The following is a 23,948-nucleotide window of genomic DNA, read 5'->3' as shown; positions in this document are numbered from 1 at the left end:
CTGTAGCTGTGGTATAGGCCTGAGAACTTCAATGTGCAGCAGGTGCAGCTGTAAAAAGAAAAAAAAAATTCTTATCAGAAAATGTGACTATCATAATTTCTAAATTGTATAAAGACAATGAACTGGGATTTTTGGCATTAAAGTAGTGGAGTAATTGCTGGGTGCACAGTGCCCCCGGGTGCTGGCAGAGGAGGAAGGGTGAGGGGCAGACCAGGAAAGGCCCAGAAAAACATCGCTTTGCTAGGTTGACCCTGTAGTATATTCTAAAAGCGATAGGACTCATGACATAATAAAAGGAATTAGGCCAGAAATCTGCTCTTGAGGTGTCTTTGATGGAATTTTAATGGAGAATCTTTAAAAAATCAATACTTTGTCAAATTTTTGTAGCAAGAAAAGAATTCAAACATTTTCTCTCACAGCTCTTTCCTCAAAGGATCTCAAGCTTTCTTCACTATTAGGACTCTGTATATTTAGAAACTCCCAATTTTCTTCTGTATAGTTTCCCCACATTTTTTTTTTTTCTCTCACAACAACTCAATTGCCTTTTCTTTCTAGAGCACCAAATCTTCTTTTCTCCTACAATTATAACATCCTCTTCCATGTGTTCACTGCCAGCTTCTCAAAAGAACACCAGAAAAACCTGGTTAAACAAAGATATACTGCATGGGGAGACCATCTCTGCGCCAACATTTTAGTAGTAGTGTCTAAAAAAGGGGAAATGAGGAAAGGGTATCTATAGGGATTCGGCACCTGTGATGTGTTCTCGGGACTAGACAAAGCGTATCACACAATAGCTTTGGATTGGTGGATAGAGCAAATGAGAGTCTTGAAATTAGTCTTGGTGAAAAGGCTGTCTGTTTGGGTCACAGTCTTAACGTTGAGTTCGGTATTTCAGATAGGTTATTGTGCTTAATCTCAATACTCTTTAATGTAGGAATGGAAAACTATGCCTCCGGCCCTAGAATTGTTTAAGCTAGGCACAAGGAATTATGCTGGTCTTAGTTCTCACCCTTCACTATTTTTGTTTTTTTCTTTTTAGGTCCGCACCTATGGCATCTGGAAGTTCCCAAGCTAGGGGTTGAATCGAAGTTGCAGTTGCAGGCCCATGCCACAGCCACAGCAATGTGGGATCCAAGCTGCATCTGTGACCTACCCTGAAATTCACAGCAATGCCAGACGTTTGACCCACTGAGGGAGGCCAGGGCTGGAACCCGCGTCCTCACAGACATTATGTCATGTTCTTAACCTGCTGCACCACAATGGGAACTCCTCATTATCCACTATTTCAAATGCCACCGCCAGCCTTCTTTCCATTATCATCGTCTCCATTTGCTCTCAAACAACCTGAATCTTTGTATTCAAGATCTTTTCAACTCCTCTTTTTCGTCACAACCTTTAATACCCCCTTTCCAGGAACACTAAAGCAATTGAGGGCAAAAAGAGCTTTTATGGGTGAGGGGACTATTTCTAGTCTCAGAAAGGGAGACTTTTTATTCCCACAAATTGCCAAAATCACTTTCTTTCTGAGTATACTTTTTTTTTTTTTTTTGGTCTTTTTGCCATTTCTTGGGCCGCTCCAGTGGCATATGGAGGTTCCCAGGATAGGGGTTGACTCGGAGCTGCAGCCGCCAGCCCACACCAGAGCCACAGCAACGCGGGATCTGAGCTGTGTCTTTGACCTACACCACAGCTCACGGCAACGCTGGATCCTTAACCCACTAAGCAAGGGCAGGGACCGAACCCTCAACCTCATGGTTCCTAGTCAGATTCGTTAACCACTGCGCCACGACGGGAACTCCTCTTTCTGAGTATACTTCTTAATCTGTTACTCTTCTCCCACTTTTTTCTTTTTTAATTTTTTAAATGATTTTTATTTTTTCTATTATAGTTGGTTTACAGAGTTCTGTCAATTTCTACCGTATGGCAAAGTGATCTCGTCACCTGCACACACGCACATATATATGCATTCTTTTTCTCACATTATCCTCCATCATGTTCCATCATAAGTGACTAGATATAGTTACCAGTGCTATACCTCAGGATCTCATTGTTTATCCATTCCAAAGGCAATAGTTTGCATCTATTAACCCCCAATTCCCAGTCCATCCCACTCCCTCTCCCTCCCTCTTGACAACCACAAGTCTGTTCTCTGTGTTCCTGAGTTTCTTTTCTGTGGCAAGTTTCATTTATACAGATATTAGATTCCAGATATAAGTGATATTGTATGGTATTCTTTCTCTTTCTGACTTACTTCACTTAATATGAGAGTCTCTAGTTCCATCCATGTTGCTGCAAATGGCATTATTTGTTCTTTTTTATGGCCGAGTAGTATTCCTTTGTTAATATATACCACATCTTCTTAATCCATCCATCAGTCAATGGACATTTAGGTTGTTTCCATGTCTTGGCTATTGTGGATAGTGCTACAATGAACATACAGGTGTATGTGTCTTTTTCAAGGTAAGTTTTGTCCAGATACATGCCCAAGAGTGGGATTGCTGGGTCATAGGGTAGTTCTGAATATAGTTTTCTAAGGTATCTCCATACCGTTTTCCATAGTGGTTATACCAATTTACATTCCCACCAACAGTGTAGAAGGGTTCCCTTTTCTCCACACCTTCTCCAGCATTTTTTATTTGTGGACTTAGTAATGATGGCCATTCTGACTGATGTAAGGTGGTACTTCACAGTAGTTTTGATTTGCATTTCTCTAATCAGTGATGTTGAGCATTTTTTCATGTGCTCATTGGCCATCTGTATATCTTCTTTGAAGAAATGTCTATTCAGGTCTTTTGCCCATTTTTCAATTGGGTGGTTGTTGTTGTTTTGCTGTTGAGTAGTTTAAGTTGTTTGTATATTTTGGAGATTAAGCCATTGTCAGTTGCATTGTTTGAAACTTTTTTCTCCCATTCCATATGTTGTCTTTTTTTTATGGTTTCCTTTGCTGCGCAAAAGCTTGTCAGTTTGATTAGGTCCCATTGGTTTATTTTTGCTTGTATTTCTCTTGCCTTGGAAGACTGACATAAAACATTTTTACAATTGATGTCAGAGAATGTTTCGCATATATTCTCTTCTAGGAGTTTGATGGTGTCTTGTCTTACATTTAAGTCTTTAAGTCATTTTGAGTTTATTTTTATGCATGGTGTGAGGTTGTGTTCCAGTTTCACTGATTTACATGCAGCTCTCCAGGTTTCCCAGCACCACTTACTGAAAAGATTGTCTTTTTCTCATTTTATATTCTTGCCTCCTTTGTCAAAGGTTAATTGACCACAGGTGTCTGGGTGTATTTCTGGGTTCTCTATTCTGTTACATTGGTCAGTATGTCCGTTTTGGTACCAGTACCACACTGTCTTGATGACTGTGGCTTTGTAGTATTTCTTGAAGTCTGGGAGAGTTATGCCTCCTGATTAGTTTTTGTTCCTCAGGATTGCTTTGACAATTCTGGGTCTTTTAAGGTTCCACATAAATTTTTGGTTTTTGTTTTGTTTTTGTTTTGTCTTTTTGTCTTTTCTAGGGCCACACCCATGGCATATGGAGGTTACCAGGCTAGGGGTCTAGTCAGAGCTAAGCTGCTGGCCTACACCACAGCCACAGCAATGCAAGATCTGAGCTGCATCTGTGACCTACACCACAGCTCATGGCAATGCCAGATCCTTAACCCACTGAGCAAGGCCAGGGATTGAACCCACAACCTCATGGTTCCTAGTCGGATTTGTTAACCACTGAGACATGATGGAAATTCCATTTTTTTTTTCTATATAAATTTTTGGATTGTTTGTTCTAGTTCTGTGAAAAATGTCATGAGTAATTTGATAGGGATTGCATTGAATCTATAGATTGCTTTGGGCAGTATGGCCATTTTTACAATATTAATTCTTCTAACCAGGAGCATGGAATATCTTTCCATTTCTTTGCATCCTCTTTAATTTCCTTGATTAATATTTCATAGTTCTCAGAATATAAGTCTTTCACCTCCTTGGTCAGGTTTCTTCCTAGGTATTTAATTTTTGGGGGTGTGATTTTCAAAGATGTTGTATTTTCATATTCCTTTTCTAATATTTCATTGTTAGTGTACAGAAATGCAAGTGATTTCTGAATGTTAATCTTATATACTTTGCTGAATTCGTCAATCAGTTCAAGTAATTTTTGTGTGGAGTCCTTAGGATTTTCTGAATATAGTTTCATATCACCTGCATACAGTTCTACATTATTTTTTTTTCTCTTTCCCTGCGTCTACTTACTACTGTGTCCTTTGGGTATGAATTCCACTCACCACCACATTACACTCCACATCCCCCAAACCACCCACAAAGCAAGTGAATGGAAACCAGGCAAGAGGAAAGAGTAAAATATGTATTACAAATAGGCTCTTGAATAGTAAACTTTGGAATATTTAAAAATTTTTTTTCTTTTTTTTCATGAGAGATATCCATTTCCCTGTTTTCTCTTTTGTTTTTTCTTGGAAGTGATATATGAAAGTACCTGGAAAGATTTCCTGTAATAAAATGAGAAGAAAAATAGCCAAAATATAAACTAATCCCTAAAAGAATAGCACTGAGGTTGTAGTGAAACAAATTGCAATATCATTGCCCTGGTTTTATTATATATATATATATATATGTATGTATATATATATATTTTTTTTTTTTTTGCAGGAAGGTGCAGGGAAAAGCAATAAAGTGGAAAGCTATTGCTTTATCCTTATTATTCTTATGTCCTCCTCCTATTTTTAAACTGTTGAAAATTTTCAAACTTGTAGAAAAATTTGGAAGAATGAGGCAGTGGGCACCTATATGCCCTTCACTTATATTCAACAATTTAAATATTTTCGTAGCATACTTTAACCTGATATACTTCAGGATATATTTCCTAAAATAATTGCATATTCCTATATAGCCACAATATGTCTATCACCATAGTCATTATATTGATGGTTAGTGGAGGTGGGGTGGGTATAGCATTAAGCTCATTTCTCTAGTCTTTAAAGAAATACCTTACTAAAGAAGGGCTTGGTTCTTTACATTTAATTAAGATAAAAAATGTAATTAGAAATTCAGGTTTCTTCACTCAATATTTTGGAATGTTCTTTTATCTGGAAATAAGATTCGAGACTACTTTCTAAGTGATTTTGATACTCATATCTAGTTTTGAAAAGAGTGAGCTGTATTTACCTCTTCATTGTCATTTTTCAGCTTCATTAAGTATGACTGACAAATAAAAATTGTATGTATTTAAGGTATATAACATGATTTGATATACATTGTTAAAGGATTGTGATAAACTAAAAACATGTGGGACTACATCAAACTGAAAAGTTTCTGCATAGCACAGGAGACAACAAAATGAAAAAGCAATCAATGCAATGGGAGAAAATACTTGCAAACCATTATTCTTCTAGTTGTGAATCTCATACGGTTCCATGGCTCAGAGCATCCTGGGCAGAAAGCTTACCCTCTCCAAGGCTCAGGATCATCAATGGAATGTCTATAGAAAGAAGAGGTTGAAAGATCCCTAGAGAATGCTACTAGTAGAAGTTGAGAAGGAACCTACAAAGGCTACTGAGTAGGAATTATTAGTGAACTAAAGGGACACGAAGGAATAGTTACTCCCCAGTAGATAAGTGAATAAAATATTAAGGGTAGGAGTGGAGAGCAGTATCAAATGCTGTTGAAAGGTCAAGTAAAATGAAGACTGGAGATTGACTTTGGCTCTTAGAAGCCTCTGGTGACCTTGACACCAAAAGTTTAGTTTGAGTGGTGAGCGCCAGACTTTGCATCGTGGTTTCAAAGAGGATAAGAGAGGAGGACCTAGAGACAAAGCACATGGGTGACACTTTTGAGGACTTGTTTTATTAAAGAAGAGATCAAGGAGAGTGACTGGAGTACAAGGGGCCATGTGTCAAGGGAAAGAATTGTCAGGTGGGATAAATTACAGCATATTTATATGCTGATTGAATGACAGGGGAGGGAGGGAAGGAAACATTGGTAATATAGGCGAGAGGGGTCAGTTACTATAGTACTTTTCTTGACTAGGTAAAAAGGCTTGGGCCTGATACACAGTGGACAGAAGAGAAATTTTACATATACATTTTTCCAAGTAACTTGTATTGAAGTCTGGGTTTTTTTTGCTTTTTTGCCATTTCTTGGGCTACTCCCATGGCATATGGAGGTTCCCAGGCTAGGGGTTGAATTGGAGCTATAGCCACCGGCCTACATCAGAGCCACAGCAATGCGGGATCTGAGCCACGTCTGCGACCTACACCACAGCTCACGGCAACACCAGATCTTTAACCCACTGAGCAAGGCCAGGGATCAAATTGCAGCCTCATGGGTTGCAATTTGCTAACCATTGAGCCATGATGGGAACTCCTGGATATATTTTTTTAATTCATCTTCCTAGTCATGGATTCAGTTTTCTAAAATGGAAAGGTGCAATTTAATTATTTATCCATCAGAACAGTCAGGAAGCAGAGTGCCTGGATATAGGTACACATAGGCTGTTGGATATGGTTATAGTAGCCTGCTCAAGTCCTTCTCTTATTCCTTGTATATTCTCTTTAAATTGGAAGCAAAGTCACTAGTTCAGGGTGAGTATTGGGAGAAGGTGGAAAACCTGTCCAAATGGAGAAGGCATAAATTAATCTGTGAAGGTAACCAGATGAATGAGATAAATGTAATGGGAGAAGGATAGAGACATGCTGTAGTTTTGAGTCTGGACAGCATTTTTTATTTATTTTTAATTTTTTAATTTTTTAAAATTGACGTATAGTTGATTTTGGAGTTCCTATTGTGGCTCAGCAGTAAAAAACTCGACTAGTATCCATGAGGATGCAGGTTTTATCCCTGGCCTTGCTCACTGGGTTAAGAATCTGGCATTCCATGAGCTATGGTGTAGGTCACAAACATGGCTCAGATCTGGCATTGCTGTGGCTGTGGCATCTGCTGGTGGCTACAGCTCCTATTTGACCCCAAGCCCAGGAACTTCCTGATGCCATGGGTATGGGCCTAGAAAGACTCAATAAATTAAATAAATAATTAAAGTTTAGTTGATTTACCATGTTTCTTCAATTTCTGATGCGATGCAAAGTGACCCAATCACATGCAGTTCCCTGTGCTAAACAGTAGGGTCCCATTGCATTTTTATCTACAACATCACCACAAGAGAGTAAAGCTCTGTATTTAAAAAAAAATGCAGAAACTGCACAATATGAGAAAATTGGTGAGAAGTATTTTGTTATTGCAGAAAGGAAAAATGGGGCTATGATGATTCGGGGGTGGGGGGGGCGGTGGGGAGTGGTATGTGTATACTTAGAGCTCCCATTCTCCTTGGAGAAGTAGAGTTTCACCTAAAATAGAGGATAAACATTTTGTGAGGAGACCGAAAGGAGTAGAACTAGAGACCTGTGTTGGAGAATGTCAGTGGGACCTCACTATTATCAGTCCTCGGATGCTGTGTTTGGAGCTGAACTCTCTTGTTAGGGACCTGAGGTTCTTTGCGGATATTTCTAGCCCTCTAATGGATGGATTTGACCTCTTTGCATCTGGGGATTGGATACCACCCTTTTAGGAGGATTGATTAAAGACTTGGTAATGTTGTGATTTAAAGCACATAAATTAATGAAAAATCTTCTGTAACTTCTACTTAAATGTCAAGAAGATCAAACTAATTAAAAGCCCAAATTGAGTCTATGTTATGTAAACCATTTAACAAAGGCTTTGTTGCTCCTGAATTTGATGTATTTTCCCAGGTGAATTTGATACCCTTTGTATTTTGCCCTGTCAAATGAGTTTCCATTCTATAATCTTTCTACTTGTCTGTATATTAGAATGATTCATAATGGTATCTTGCATATTTGAAGATCAAAAGTTTAAGTGATCAGCTGATTTTGAGTTGAAATGCATGTGAAGTTTGTTATCATAATTTGCAAATAGAGGAGTTCCCATCATGGTGCAGTGAGTTAAGAATCTGACTGCAGTGGCTTGGTTCAATCCCAGGTCCCCAGCCCAGCACAGTGGGCCAACTCCAACAACACAGCTGGAGTTGCCACAGCTATGGCCTAGGTCGCAGCTGTGGCTTGGATTCAATTCTTGGCCTGAGAACTTTGATATGCCATGGGTATGGCCATAAAATTAAAAATATATTTATTAAATTATAGATAGAGACCTTAGCTTTTGAAGAAAAGAAAAGCTAACCCAAAGATAGTCATTTAGGCTATGCTAGGAATCCTTCTTTATAGGAATCTCTGTTAATTAATTTCTATATTAATTAAGGGAAACTTCGTTGTTCTAACAGACTCCAACATTTCAATGACTTTATACAATAGATCTGCATTTCTTGTTTACTTCATAGTCCTGGGAAAATGTTTTAGTTGGATTGACTTTTTGTCAGGTGGTCACTCAGGGACCCCTGCATTTTCCATTATGTATTTCTGTTACTCATGAGGCCTTAGGATCATAAGCATCCCACTGGAAGACATGGGAAGAGTCTGGAGGAGATGTCTATGTGCCAAACACGTTAATCACTTTTACTCATAATCTGAGTTGGCAAGAATTCAGAAGGATGGTCATAAGTAACAGCAGGAGAATCTGGAAAACATCACTTAGAGGTATTTCTGGGGAAAAGGGGAAAATGATTTTGGTGAACTACTTGAAGCCTCAACCATACTAATGCAGGAAACAGTGAATCTGGCAAAATAAGGATACTACTGAGAATTTAGTTTATTGTAAGATGGTTGTAAGAGAGATACCCAAGATTTCTGACTTTAAAAAAAATTAACTTGGAGTTCCCGTCGTGGCGCAGTGGTTAACGAATCCGACTAGGAACCATGAGGTTGCAGGTTCGGTCCCTGCCCTTGCTCAGTGGGTTAACGATCTGGCGTTGCCGTGAGCTGTGGTGTAGGTTGCAGACACAGCTCAGATCCTGCGTTGCTGTGGCTCTGGCGTAGGCCGGCAGCTACAGCTCTGATTCAACACCTAGCTTGGGAACCTCCATATGCCGTGGGTGCGGCCCAAGAAATGGCAAAAAGACAAAAAAAAAAATAAAAAAAAAATCAACTTTTAAGAGATTTTATTCTCGTGTTTAAGGAGGAAAACCATAGTGTGGGAAGGCAGCTCCTGGTGATAAATTATAGCTTGGATCACTTACACTTCCTGGATTTAGCAGGAGAGAAGAGAATTTAAAACATAACAAGAAATCAAAACCTAAATTGGAGAAATAGCTTTCTCCAAATTATTTTTTATTGAGATATATTTATTACATATAGCATTCTATTGGTTTCAGGTAGGCAACATCATGATTCAGTCTTTCCACATATTATGAAATTATCACAATAAGTCTAGTTAACATCCATCTCTATACACAGTTACAATTTTTTTTCTTGTGATAAAAACTTTTAAGATCTATTCTCTGAAGTAACTTTAAAAATAATATGCAATGCAGTATTGGTGCACTGTCACCATGCTGTACATTGCATCCCCATGAATTATTTTAACTGAAAGTTTGTATCTTTCACTTCCTTTACTCATTTTACCCCCAATTCCTGACTTCTGGCAACTGTCAACCTATTCTCTGTATCCACAAGCTTTTTTTTTTTCTTTTGGTTTCCACATATAAGTGAAATCATACAATATTTGCCTTTCTCTATCTGAATTACTTCACTCAGCCTAATGCCTTCAAGGTCTATATTGTCATAAATGGCAAGATTTCCCTTTTTAAAAATGGTTGAATAATATTTCATTGGAGATAGATACAGGCCACACTTTCTTTATCTGTGCATCTAACAATGGATACTTAAGTTGAAGCCATGTCTTGGCTATTGTAGTAGTGCTGAGAAATATGAGGGTGCATATATCTTTTTGAGTTAGTGTTTTTGTTTTCTTCAGATTAAATACTCAGGTGTGGACTTGCTGGATTATATGGTGGTTCTAACTTTTTGAGGAATGTCTGTGTTGTTTTCCATGGTGGTTGCATTAATTTATATTTGCACCAACAGTGCACAAGAGTTTCCTTTTCTCCACATCCTCACCAATATTTCTTTTTGGTAGACATTCTAACTGGTATGAGGCAATGATCTAATTGCAGGTTTGATTTGTATTCCCATGATGATTGTGATGTTGAGTCCCTTTTCATGTACCTGTTGTCCGTCTATATGTCTTCCATGGAAAAATATCTAGTCAGAGCCTTTTCCATTCCTTTTTTTTTATTGGGGTGTATAAGGTGGTTTTTTTTTTTTTTTGTCTTTTGTCCTTTTAGGGCCACACCGGAGGCGCATGGAGGTTCCCAGGTTAGGGGTCGAATTGGAGCTACAGCTGCCAGCCTATACCACAGCCATAGCAACGCCAGATCTGAGCAACATATGCAACCTACACCACAGCTCATGGCAATGCCAGATCCTTAACCCACTGAGCGAGGCCAGGGATCGAACTTGCAACCTCATGGTTCCTAGTCAGATTTGTTTCTGCTGAACCACGACAGGAACTCCTGAGGGTTTTTTTATGTATTCTGGATATTAAGGCCTTATCAGATACATGATTTACAAACATTTTCTCCCATTTGGTAGGTTTGTTTTTCATTTTGTTGACAGTTTCTTTTGCTGTGCAGAAGCTTTTAGTTGGATGTAGTCCTACTTATTTATTTTTGCTTTTGTTGTCTTTGCTTTTGCTGTCAAACCCAAACAATAATCACCAAGACCAATGTCAAGGAGCTTACCACCTATGTTTTCTTCTAGGAATTGAATGGTTTCAGGTGTTATATTCAAGCCTTTAATCCATTTTGAGGTAATTTTTATGCATAGTGTAAAACAAGTTCGGTTTCATTCTTTGGCATGTGTCTGTCCAGTTTTCCCAGCACCATTTATTGAAAATATTGTCCTTTCCCTATTTAGTCTTGGCTCCTTTGTCATAAATTAATTGACCATATATGTATGGGTTTATTTCTAGGCTCTCTATTCTGTTCCATTGATCTATGTGTCTGTTTTTGTGCCAGTACTATACTGCTTTGATTACTAAGGTTGTAAGGTAGTTTGAAATCAGGGAGAACGATGGCTCCAAGTTTGTATTTTATCAATATTGGTTTTGGATATTCAGGGTCTTTTGTAGTTCCACATAAATTTTAGAATTACTTGATCTATTTCTGTGAAAAATTCCATTAAAATTTTGGTGGGAGATATGTTCTAAGCTCATTTTTTTTTTTTTTTACATGTAGCTGTCTAGTTTTCCCAGCACCACTTGTTCAAGGGATTGCCTTTTCTCCACTGTATATTCTTGCCTCCTCTGTTGTATATTAATTGATCATAAGTGCATGAGTTTATATCTGGGTTTTCTATTCTGTTCCATTGATCTATGTCTATTTTTTTGTGCTAGTACCATAGTGTTTTGATGCTTGTAGCATCAAACATTGGGATATAATGTCACTTTAGGAATTGTAATAGTGCCAGCTTTGTTCTTTCTTCTCAAGGCTGCTTTGGTAATTCAGGATCTTTTGTGGTTCAATATGAATTATGGAAGTATTTGTTTCAGTTCTGTGAAAAATGCCATGAGGGATTTCATTAAATCTATAAATTTCTTTGGGTCATACAATAGTAGAGTTTCCAGTTCATGAGCTTCAGCTAGCTTTCCATTTACTTGTGTCTTTATCAGTTTCTCCCATGGTGTTTAATAATTTTAGTGTGTCTTTACATTTCAAGTGAGTGTTGTAGTAAGCCTATATAGGTCAGTTATTTTTAAAAAATCCAGGGGAGATGGGATTAAGATGGCAGAATAGAAGATCTGGAGCTCACTTTCTCTCATAAAAACAATAGAATTACAACCAAATGCAGAACAACCTTCAACCAAATGGACTGGAAACTTTCATAAAGATATCCTAATCCAGAAGACAAAGAGGAGGCCACATCAAGATGGTAGGAGGGGCAACTGCATGATATTAGCAACCCCATACCCCCTGGGTGGCAAGCCCACAGATTAGAAAGTTACTGTATCACAGAGACTTACCTAGAGGAGTGATAGTTCTGAGCCCCATGTCAAGTGCCCATGCCGGGGGATCTAGCATTGGGAGAAAGAGTCCCTGGAACATCTGGCACTGAAGGCCAGTGGGGCCTCTGTGCAGGAGCCCCACAGGACTGGTGGAGACAGAGACCCCCATTCTTGAAAGGCGCACACAGGCTTTCACATGCACTGGGTCTCAGGGCAAAGTGGAGGCTCCATAGGAATCTGGGTCAGACCTGACTGCACTTCTTGAAGGATCTCCTGGAAAAACAGGGGGTAACTGTGGCTTGTTGTGGCAGAAGGACTTTGGAGGGAGAGGTCTCAGGAATACTCAGCAGCATGTATTCCTCTACAGGGGGCCATTTTCGGAAAATCTTGCCCCACCCATCAGTGCCAAGAAGCCCCGGGCCAAACAATAACCCAGGTGCGATCTCAGCCCCACCCATTAGTAAAAGGCTGCCTAAAGACCTCCCCAGGCACACAGCCACCTCTAATCTCACCCAGAGACAAATCCCCACCCACCAGTGGGCAGGCACCAGCCCCTCCCATCAGGAAGTCTACAGCAAGCCCCCCTACCAACTTCAGCCACAAGGGGGGCAGACATCAGAAGTAAGAGAGGCTACAACTCTATTGTCTGCAAAAAGGAGGCCACACCAAAAACCTACAAAAATGAAAAGGCAGAGAACTATAAGTCAGATAAAAGAACAAGAAAAAAAAAAACCCCAGAAAAACAGCTAAGTGATCTGGAGGTTATGAGCCTCCAGGAAAAAGACTTTAGACTGATGATTCCGAAGATGATGCAAGACACTGGAAATAAACTGGGGGGAAGGATTGATAATTTACAGGAAACACTGATCAAAGAAATACAAGATTAAAACTTAAGCAAGCAGAGGTGCAAAATACAGTAACTGAAATAAAAAGAAATCATTGGAAGTAACTAACAGCAGAATAGAGGAGGCAGAAGAATGACTAAGCGAGGTGGAGGACAGACTAGTGGAAATCACTGATATGGAATAGAAAAGAGAAAGAAGAGTGAAAAGAAATTAAGATAGTCTCAGAGAACTCTGGGACAACGTTAAATGCACCAACAGCCATATTATAGGGGTGCCAGAAGGAGTACAGAGAGAGAAAGGGACAGAAAATATATTCCAAGAGATAATAGATGAAAAGTTCCCTAGCATGGGAAAGGAACCACTCACTCAAATGCAAGAAGCAACAATGAGTACCATGTAAAATAAACCCAAGGAGGAACACCCCCAGACACATACTAATCAAACTGACCAAAATAAAGACAAAGAGAAAATATTGAAAGCAGCTAAGGAAAAGAAACAAATAAGATAAAAGGGAACTCCAAATAAGGTTATTGGCAGATTTTTCGGCAGAAACTCTACAGGCCAGAAGGGACTGGCATGACATACTTAACATGATGAAAGGAAAAAAACCTCCAACTAAGATTACTTTACCCAGAAAGGCTCTCATTCAGATTTGAAGGAGAAATCAAAACCTTCACAGATAAGCAAAAGCTAAGTGAATTCAGCAACACTAAACCAGCTTTACAACAAATACTAAAGAAACTTCTCTAGGCAAAAAAGAAAAGGCCACAACTAGAAACAAAAATACCAGAAATGACAAGGCTCACCAGTAAAGGCATATATACAGTAAAGTTAGGAAAACATCCATGCACACATATGCTACCAAAATCAGAAATTATCAGAAGAGGAGGGTATAAACGCAGGACACTAGAGATGCACTTGCAATTAAGAGACCAAGAACTTAAAACAATCTCATATGTATGTATGTGTGTGTATACATATATATATATATATATATACACACACACACACTCTCCTATATCAAAACTTTAGGGTATCTGCAAAGTAAAAATCTATAGTTGATACACATACAAATAAGAAAAGGCAACTCAAATACAACACTAAAGATAGTCATCAAACTGCAAGAGAAGAGAACAAAAGAAGAAGGGGGGAAAAAAGAGCAACAAAACAAAAATAAATCTAAAACAGTTTATAAAATGGCAATAAGAACATACATACATATCAATAATTACCTCAAATGTAAATGGACTAAATACCCCAACCAAAAGACATTGACTGGCTGATGGATACAAAAACAAGTTCCACATATATATGGATCCATATATATTCTTGTCTTCAAAAGACCCACTTCATTCTAGGGCACATACAAAGTGAAAGTGGAAGGATAGGAGAAAATATTCTATGCAAATGGGAATCAAAAGAAAGCTGAAGTAGCAATACACATGTCAGACAAAATAGACCATAAAATATTATGAGACAAATAAGGACATTACATAATGATCAAAGGATCAAACCAAGAAGAAGATACAACAATTGTAAATATATATGCACCCAACATGTACTTCAATGTTCATTACAGCACTATATACAATAGCCAAGACATGAAAACAATATAAATGCCCATAGACAGAGGAGTGGATAAAGAAGATGTGGTACATATACACAATGGAATATTACTCAGCTATTAAAAGGAAAGAAATAATGGCATTTTCAGCAACATGGATGGACCTAGAGGAGTTCCTGTCATGGCTCAGTAGTTAATGAATCTGATTGGGGACCATGAGGTCACAGGTGGTTCGGTCCCTGGCCTTGCTCAGTGAGTTAAGGATCTGGTGTTGCTGTGAGCTGTGGTGTAGATGGCAGACGTGGCTCAGATCCCATGTTGCTATTGCTATGGCTCTGGTGTAGGCTGGTGGCTACAGCTCCGATTAGACCCCTAGCCTGGGAACTTCCAAATGTGACAGGTGAGGCCCTAGAAAAGGCAAAAAGACAAACAAAAAAACCCAAAACATGGATGGACCTAGAAATTATCATACTAAATGAAGTCAGTCAGACAATGAGACACCAACATCAAACCAACATCAAATGCTATCAGTTACATGTGGAATCTAAAAAAAGGACACAATGAACTTGTTTGCAGAATAGATACTGACCCACAGACTTTGAAAAACTTACAGTTTCCAAATGAGACAGGTTGGGGGGTGGTGAGATGCACTGCAAATTTGGGATGGAAATGATGTAAAATTGGGTTGTGATAATCATTGTACAAGTATAAATGTAATAAAATTCATTGATTAATGAAAGTAATAATAATAAATAATCCATTCCACCATTCTAAGTCTTTTGATCAGAACATTTAGTCCATTATGTTTAAAATAACTATCAATAGGTTTGTATTTATTGCCATTTTATTCATTGTTTTCTGGATGTTTCATAGTCCTTGATCCTGTCTTATTCTCTTGCTCTTTTTGTGATACTGTAGTGGTATGCTTAGTTTCTTTTCTATTTTTCTTCTATGTGTCTAGGTTTTTGCTTTGTGGTTATAGCGAAGCTTACATCTAACAACTTTTAACAATTAAGTTAACTTGATAATTTAAGTTTGAATGCAAGCTACAGCTTTATATTTTCACTCTTCCCCCATGTTTTATGGTTTTGATATCATATTTTACATCTTTCTATCTTTAATTATTGTAGTTTATTTTTATTTTAATTGCCTTTTACCTTCATGCTAGCTTTAAGTGATTCAACCACCACTTTTGTATCAGATTATTCTGAATTTCACTCTACATTTAACTTCACCCATAAGATTTATACTTTCATGTTTTCTTGTTACTAATTAGCACCATTTCATTTCAGTTTAAAGAGTCTCTATCATTTTTTGTAAGGATAACTTAGTGAAGATGAACTCCTTTACCTTTTTATTCTCTGGAAAACTCTCTACCTCTCCTTCAACCACTTCACCAGGTGAAGTATTCTTGGTTGAGATCCGTTTTTTTTTTCCAGCATTTTGAGTATATTTTATCACTCTGTTCTAGCCTACAAAGTTTCTGCTAAACAATCTGCTGATGATCTTATAGGTGTTCCATTGTATATAAGTTATTTGTCACTTGCTGTTTTAAAGATTCTCCCCTTACTTTTAACTGTTGACATTTTAATTATAATGTACCTTGTTGTGGGTCTTTTGGGGTTCATCTTTGGAAATTTCTGGATGTTCTGGATCAAGACGTCTGTTTCCTTCCCCATTTTAGCAAAGTTTTCAGCCATTATTCAGATGTGTTTCTGCCTATTTCTTCTCCTTCTGGGACTCCTATAATGCAAACATTGATCCACTTGATGTTGTTCCATAAGCCCCTAAAACTATCTCTTTTTTTTTCTTTTAATTTCTTTTGGCCTATCTGATTGAATTCCACTGCTCTGACTTCAACTCCATTGATCCTTTCTTCTGCCTCATGTAGTCTGTTCTTGAATTCCTCTAGGGTATTTTTCAGTTCAGTTGTCTTCTTCAGCTCTGTGACTTGTCTTTGGTACTTTTTTATATTGTTTCTTTGTTGAAGCTGTCACTGTGTTCACTTTCTTCTCTCAAATTTGGTGAGTTTCTTTATGGTGAATATTTTGAAGTTGTTATCAGGTAAATCACTTATCTCTTTTGCTAATGACTTTTTCTGAGGTTTTAATTTGTTCTTTTATTTGGAATATATTCTTGTTTCTTCATTTTCCTTAACTCTATGCATTGGTTTCTATGCACTAAGTAAAACGACCATATCTCCTACTCTTGAAGGAATGGCCTCATGAAGGAGATGAACCTGATTGTTCTACTCTGCCTCAGCTCTTGGTTGTCTCTCAATCCTTTTTGATTGTCCATGTAGCCTGTTTTATTTTTAGTAGCACCTCATAGTTGAAGGTGTGCCAAGATCTGTCAGTGGATGGAAGGATCTCAGCACCCAGATTCATGACTTGGGAAGCATATGCTCTGGCATAACTTTCAAAGTATAAATACATATAGTCCTATGAGATTACAAGGATAAATTCCAGTGTCCACCAGAGCTAGGCAACCTAGAAGAGTCTCCTGGATTGTGGCAGTCATAAAAATCAGGGTGCCAGACAAGTATCCAAGTTTTTTTCTGAGAGATGCTGGCATCTTGACATGAGGCAGAGGGAGAACACAAAGATAGCATCCACCTGCCTCCATCCCTTATATCCTCAGCTCAGTATGACCTTAGATGTATGCTAAACCAGATCCCTGCCTCTCCAGCCAAATCTCCAGGTCAAGAAGACTTTATCTTCCATAGGAAAACTGGGAGTATTTTTCAGTCTCTGTGTGTGCAATGTCCTAGAGGTGGTAGCTAGCTAAGAATTGATTCTCCAATTGTTACAGTCCTGTGGGACACTTGAGTACCAGCCCTGCTTGCTACCAGATCCAGGTGATCAAAAGGTGTACCATGGGTGGCAGCCACAAAAACCAGGGTACCAGACAGGTGTAAGGTTCTTCTCTAGGAGATAATGGTGTTCTGGAATGAGACAGAGGAAGAGAGCAAAGATAATGCCTATACTCTGAGGTGCCTAGAAGGGATTACAGTCAAGCCTTAGAAACTGACTTAGGTCATAGTTATGAATGTAAGGTAATAGGCCTCTTTCACAGAAAAGCTGGGCTCCTGGGTCTATTGCCTCTTGCCATTCCCTGACAGTAGGAGACAGTTAACTATTTCTTCATTGGTTAATATTGAGGGTGGGAGTTCCTATCATGGCTCAATAGGTAAAGAACCTAATATCCATGATAATGTGGGTTTGATCCTTGGCCTTGCTCAATGGGTTAAAGGATCCATCCACACTTGCTGCGACGTGTGATGTAGGTCACAGGTGTGGCTCAGATCTGGTGTGGCGTGGCTGTGGCATAGGCTGGCAGCTACAGCTCCAATCTAAACTCAGCCCTGGAACTTCCATATGCTGCAAGTATAGCCCTAAAAAAAAAAAATTACAGAGGGGGATTGATACATGCATGAAAGTATGTACCAGGGAAAACAGTTGTAAACTCTGCCTTGAGTTGCATTTTTGAGGAGGTTAACTTATGAGCAGAGTTGTTCCACAAGCATCAAGTGTTAATTCTGCTGCTGATATGCTAGATGGATAGAGAATACAAAATTAATTAGGAGCATTAGTTTCCTGTCTGAAGATTTACAAACTTGAATTAATAGTCTGATTAGGGGAGTTCCTGCTGTGGCAGTGTGTTAAGAATCTAACTGCAGTATCTTGGGTTGCTACAGAGGTGCAAGTTTAATCCCTGACCTGACACAGTGGGTTAAAGATCCCATGTTGCCGGAGTTATGGTGTAGGTCAAAGCTGGGCTTATTTTTGATCTCTGGTCTGGGAATTTTTATATGCCCCAGGTGCAGCCATAAAAAACAAACAAACCAAAAAAACAATTTGAGTAGGAAGACATACATAGTCAATAAAGTAGCAAGGCTGATAACCAGTTTTCTGAACTGTTAAAATACCAAATTCTTCCATATCAGGGTAAATAGCAGCTAATCCATGTACCCCTTTTTTGTTCTCTACTCTGTCTCCCCTCTGTATCACCACCAACCACTTCTTCCACCATCCCCAGACTTTCCTATGCTCTAGAAACTAAAGAGTTAATACTCTTAAGCACCCAAAAAGTACTCATTGATGTTTATTGAACTAGCTTTTATTATGCTAAAGAATTATTAGTAATACATGCACTTAACATGCATATGTTTTTTGCTGGTCGCACTTTCTGTTCCTTCCAGCTAATAATGAATTTGCATCTATATTTGCAGGATGGCTAGTCTTTGTTTGGGATCTTATCTGCCTATGAAATAGAAGGAAATGAGACCAGGCATATAGAGGAGACCAGGTATATAGAATGCTTTTGGAAACTACATCTAGAGAGGTAGTTTCTATCAGCACAAACCTCTATGCAATGGGAGGTAAAAAAAGAAAAGCTTCACAAATATAAACTTGCATGTGGGGAATTTACTTCCTTAGGTATACATTTACAAAATCTATCATTGCCAATATTACCCTTTTTTTCAATTGCTGGTTTCAGTATTACAGACATGAGCACTGAAAAATCATTCAGGGGAAAATCTAACTTGGTTCATCTGGAGTGATTTTTTTTTTTCTTTCCATTTCACTCGGAACACTTTACTAAATAGTGACCAACTATTAATAAGTGAGTTTACTCATCAATGCAAGATATTAATAAGTTTTAGATTAAAAGGGGGCCAATAAGAAAGATTTGATTGTATGGAAGTATTGATAGAATTGGTTCTCCATCACTTTAATTTCTTCCAAAAGAGAGAATATATTCCTCATTAGTGGATTATTATTCCAGGTTCAATGATAAACACCAAAAATAGTACTTGAGCAAATCAGTGTTTTATTTTTACATCACAGTTTACTGTTCTTCCTAACTGGCAGTCACTGCGTTGTACATACTGTCAATTACAGTGTAATTCCCATCACTATGCGCATAATATGTTTCTTTAAGTTCCATCTTAAGAGTAATTGACTGATGTCATTTACTTTCATCAAATATTAGTTTTCATTTCTATCCAGCAGCCAGCAGCAAAATTGAAACCTATCAATCAACAGAATATGTATGCATAAAACAAAACCCAAAATTTATCCTCTTTAAAAACATATAGGAATAAAATATTCATATTCCCAAATGTCTGCATTTTTTGGCATTAAACAAAATGGTATTACAATTTAACAAAATCTGGTGCCATTTAATCTTTTCCAACTCTTTCTCTAGTAATACAGGTCATCCTAATGTGATAGAAATGTATCTTGCACAGCATCATATTGTGGGAAGCTTTGCCTTTTGGAGTGTGTCTCTTATCTATCCCTCTTCCTGTGATTGGTGGTGGTGGTGGTGGCCTCTCCACAGCAGCAGCTCAGGGAGATCCATGCAGGCACTCCTCTTCAGTCTGAACGGGCAAGCGCTCTGGAGGAAGAACAGATTCCAATTTCTGCCAGCGCTCTGGAGGCCACAGGATATGTGTAGCATGGGCATGCAAGAGCCCCAAGGAAACCTGAACCCATGAGAGACACAAAAGAAAGCAAGAAAGACATTCTTCATATTAATTAATATAAAATCATTAATATCTTGAAAACAATTTGATCCAGGTTTGACATTCCATAGAAAGATAATGGTGATGATTAAGATGGTAAACACTTACTGGCATTCTTCCTGGTGCTTTCTACATATAAATGCCTTTAACACAACCATTTCTGGTAGGTACTAATATTATCCCCTCTTTTTGCATAGAAGAAAACTGCAATCAGGGGGGTTTAAGAAATTGCCAGAACATATGTAGCAACCAAGTAGTAGCTGGGTAGTCTAACTTCAGGGTCTGCAACCTTCACCACTATCCTCAGTAGCCTTCTTGCCTACACGTAGGAAGCATAAACCTAGTTTACATTCTCAGATCTTCCTCCAGTGTTCCCAGTCTCTCAGATGTTTTTTGGTGGAAAAGTCAGAGATATATTTTAAAAATCTAAACTTGGTTAAAAAAAAAAAAAGGTATTGTCCCACCGACTAGAGGAGCAGTAGGAGTGAGGTGGTAGACTGGGTAGGGTGCTTCTACTGAAAGTACACTGAGCAGTGTGGATCCCGTGCTTACAGAGAGATTAAAAACCAAGGGAAAGTCAAAAAGGTGGGGATGGGAATCAAGGGAAAATAATTCAGTAAAGGCAGTCCCCAAATGATGATGTTTCGAGTTACGGTTTCTTGACTATGATGGTGTGAAAGCAAGACATGATGAGAAGAAATCATACTTCCAGTATTGACCTTTTCCCGGGATAGTGACATCTGATTTGATCCTGATACTTTCTCGTGATGCTGGCAGTGCCTTTGAGCCACACAGTCCCAAGGGCAAACAACCAATACAACCCTTTTATTTTTCACTTTCAGTCCAGTATCCAGTATGTTAAGTCCTTTATTATAAAATAGGCTTTGGATTAGATAACTTCACACAACCACAAATTAATGTTAAGTCCTGAGCACGTTTAAGGTAGGTTAGGGAAGCCACGCTGTTTGGTGGGTTAGGTTTATTAAATGCATTTTTTACTTAAGATGTCTTCAACCAACAATGGGTTTATCAAGACGTAACCCCATCATAAGTGGAGGAAAATCTAGATGAAGATCATTGCAGATGGTCAAAGATATAACAGGATGGAAGAGGAGGCAAGGGAAGGGAACTGTTCCTGGAGGATGTAAGACCGAGTCCTCCTGTGAGGGAGGGAGCCCTTAAAGACATGGTAGAGTTCCCTAGGGACATCACCTACAGTGTTCAAAAGACTGAAAGACCGCGCCAGACTTGAGTAAAATGCAAATCAAGGTCCTTTCCTCAAAGATGACCTTCATAGGTCTGAGAGACGACCTGGAAATCTGTGTCCTTTGCTGGTGGTGCTATCAGGCAATATTTTAATGGTAGGTAGAAGCATATAAAACACACTCATATTCAGTGCATATTTACTGAGTAAATATGCATGTAAACCAAATACTATGTGACTTTTATTTTCAAATGTTTTTCCTATAAATTGGAGGTTCATAGAAATTAACATACAAGATGGCTTTCCTTAATGTTCTTCTGTTTATAGGTGTTTGAAAGTTCACATTGCCTGGAGACTCAGATTGGATGTCAAGGGAGATGCTTCCAAATACACAGCTAGCAGCACATTTAAGAAAGAAGGAACAAAAACATCCATAACAGCTTCAAATACAAACAAAATAAACCTAGAGGGTATCAAGAAGCCCACAGGCCCAATAAAGGAATTTTTCTTCTACTTGTTACTTTAAAAATCAAACCTATAGAAAATTTGAAAATGTATACAAAACAGTGCTATTCACCACTTTACACTTTGCTGCATTCATTTCTATTACATGTATATGTATTTGTACATATACTTTTTTCTGCATCATTTGAAAGTTGTTGCCATGCTGAAATTTATCCCCAAATACTTCAACGTGGGTCTCCCAGGATTCTTTCCTACATGAACACAATACATTCTACACTAGATATTTAATACTGACACATTACTACTTATAAACAGCCCATAGACAAAATTCCCCCATGGTCAAAATAGTGTCTTTTAGAGCTATTTTATTTTTAAGATTTTTTTTTTTTTTTGCATTTAGACATTTATTCATGTTTAATCATTGTCAAGTTAGTGGGTAAAAAGCAGGTTCTATTAGTTATTATTACTATAACAGATAACTTTTTCACCATTTTTTTTTCCTCTCTGGAGCACACATGTTCTCTTTTGTTATTTTATTGTCATTTCCACCTTTTTTTTGATTTTTAAAAAATTATTATAGTTAACTTAGAATGGTCTGTCAATTTCTGCTGCACAGCAAAGTGACAGTTATACATATATGTTCTTTTTCTCATATTCTATCATGTTTTGTCTCAAGTGATTGGATATAGTTCCCTGTGCCACACAGCAGGACCTCATTGCTTATCCATTCTAAATGTAATAGTTTGCATCTCCTAGCCTCAAACGCCCAGTCCATCCCTCTCCCTCCCCCTCTCCTTTAGCAACCACAAGTCTGTTCTCTTTGTCCGTGAGTCTGTTTCTGTTCTGCAATTGAGGATTTGAGGTCACAAATTGCATTGTAATTTTCACTATTTGGCTTCAGTTTACATTTGGTTTAATCTCTTACATCAGTAATTGCCTGATTTTCACCTGCTGACTAGATCCATGTTAAGTCGTTTTGACAAGAATACCACATAGTTGATGCTGTACCCCTGGATGTGCTAGAATGGGAAGAATACAAGATATCAGTTCATCCCTTTGTTGTTGTGTGAAGTTTGAGCACTTGATTAAGGTGATGATGACGAGGTTTCTCTATTATAAACCAATCATTTTCCTTTTGTAATTAATAATTGTTGGGATGATATTTTGAAACATGTAAATATCCTGTATGTCCACAACATATTACCTCGGTGTTCTCTGAAGGAGGCAGGTTCCTAAACCATCTGAAATAATCTTAACACCCATCAGTTATCCTACCTGAAACAATTACTACATTGAGGATTACAAAAGACGGCTTTTGAAAATTTCTTAATTTTTAAAATCTTTATTAGCGTTCATTCTCCTCTCATAAAACGCCGTCCACCCACCAACCTCAAATGCCTGTACTCTAATATTGCTTTTTAAATTTGAAATCTTATTCTCTTTTGGTTTATTTGATACTCAAATGTCCTACATTGGGCTAGTGAGAGTTCTTTGTTTATTTTTGGACATGTCTCCATGACTCTGAGCACTTCCTAACTTTTTACTATCATTAGGCGTCATGGGATTACCTTGGACTTTATACCTGTTCCATCTGAAATTAGGCATCTCTTTAAGGAGCCTTTGTTTCTTTTACCAAGGAATGCTGTTTAGAAACCAAGATTTGGTACTAGATGTTCTCATTGCTCCTGGGAGTGTCAATCTTCTATGTCATTTCAGGGGATAAACATAAAAAAATCCCAAACCACAGGATTCTCTCTGACTTTCCTGCATTCCATATGCCTATCCCCCTTCTTCTAGAGTGAGCACCCTGTCTCCCCACAACAATATATTTACGCTATCCTAAAAATCCATAAAAAATAATTTTGAGATCACCGTATGATATATACTACTACCAACAAAAATACTGAGTGAAAATCATGATTCCTTTGCAATTATTTCTTTCCTAAAATTAGATCTCATTTTAACAGTGGATTGGCAGAGTTCAAAACTTATTTGAATTCATACTTTTTTCCCTCCCCAATATAGTCATATTTCCATTTGATATATATAGTTAGGTCCATTTGTTTGTATTTGTATTCAATTTTAGCGTTTGCTCTCGTTAACTTTTTTTTCCTTCATTTTAGGACTGTACCTGTGGCATATGGAAGTTCCTGAGCTAGGAGTCAATTCTGAGTTGCAGCTACAGGCCTCTGCCACAGCCACATCTGTGACCTACATCACAGCTCATATCAGCACCGATCCTTTAACCCACTGAGTGAGGCCAGGCATCAAACATGCAACCTCCTGGATACTAGTTAGGTGTCAGGTTCTCTCTTTTTCTTTTTTTTTTTTTTCGTCTCTTTAGGGCTGCACCCACAGCATACAGAAGTTC

At 38.1% G+C, this 23,948-nt stretch overlaps 1 protein-coding gene across 3 annotated transcripts in view; it reads right to left on the bottom strand.

Moving 5' to 3' along the window:
* Window positions 1–23,948, bottom strand: part of IMMP2L (inner mitochondrial membrane peptidase subunit 2) — a 989,629-nt gene that overhangs the window by 81,967 nt on the left and 883,714 nt on the right. The window contains exon 7 of one of the 3 annotated variants that reach the window (XM_021079086.2): window positions 16,489–19,869. The exons of 1 other annotated variant lie outside the window; for it this stretch is intronic. In XM_021079086.2, coding sequence (XP_020934745.1) covers window positions 19,732–19,869 — 138 coding nt within the window. In that variant the 3' untranslated portion in view covers window positions 16,489–19,731. Of the gene's footprint in view, window positions 1–16,488; window positions 19,870–23,948 lie in introns of those variants that run through there. One more of the 3 variants, XM_085005763.1, reaches the window with a different exon arrangement.

This window comes from Sus scrofa, chromosome 18, assembly GCF_054392235.1.
Source record: "Sus scrofa isolate SSC_HxYL_T2T_F1_AM1 chromosome 18, Sscrofa_HxYL_maternal_Yorkshire_Landrace_v2.0, whole genome shotgun sequence".
Taxonomy (NCBI): domain Eukaryota; kingdom Metazoa; phylum Chordata; class Mammalia; order Artiodactyla; family Suidae; genus Sus; species Sus scrofa.
This window is presented reverse-complemented; position numbering and strand designations above follow the sequence as displayed.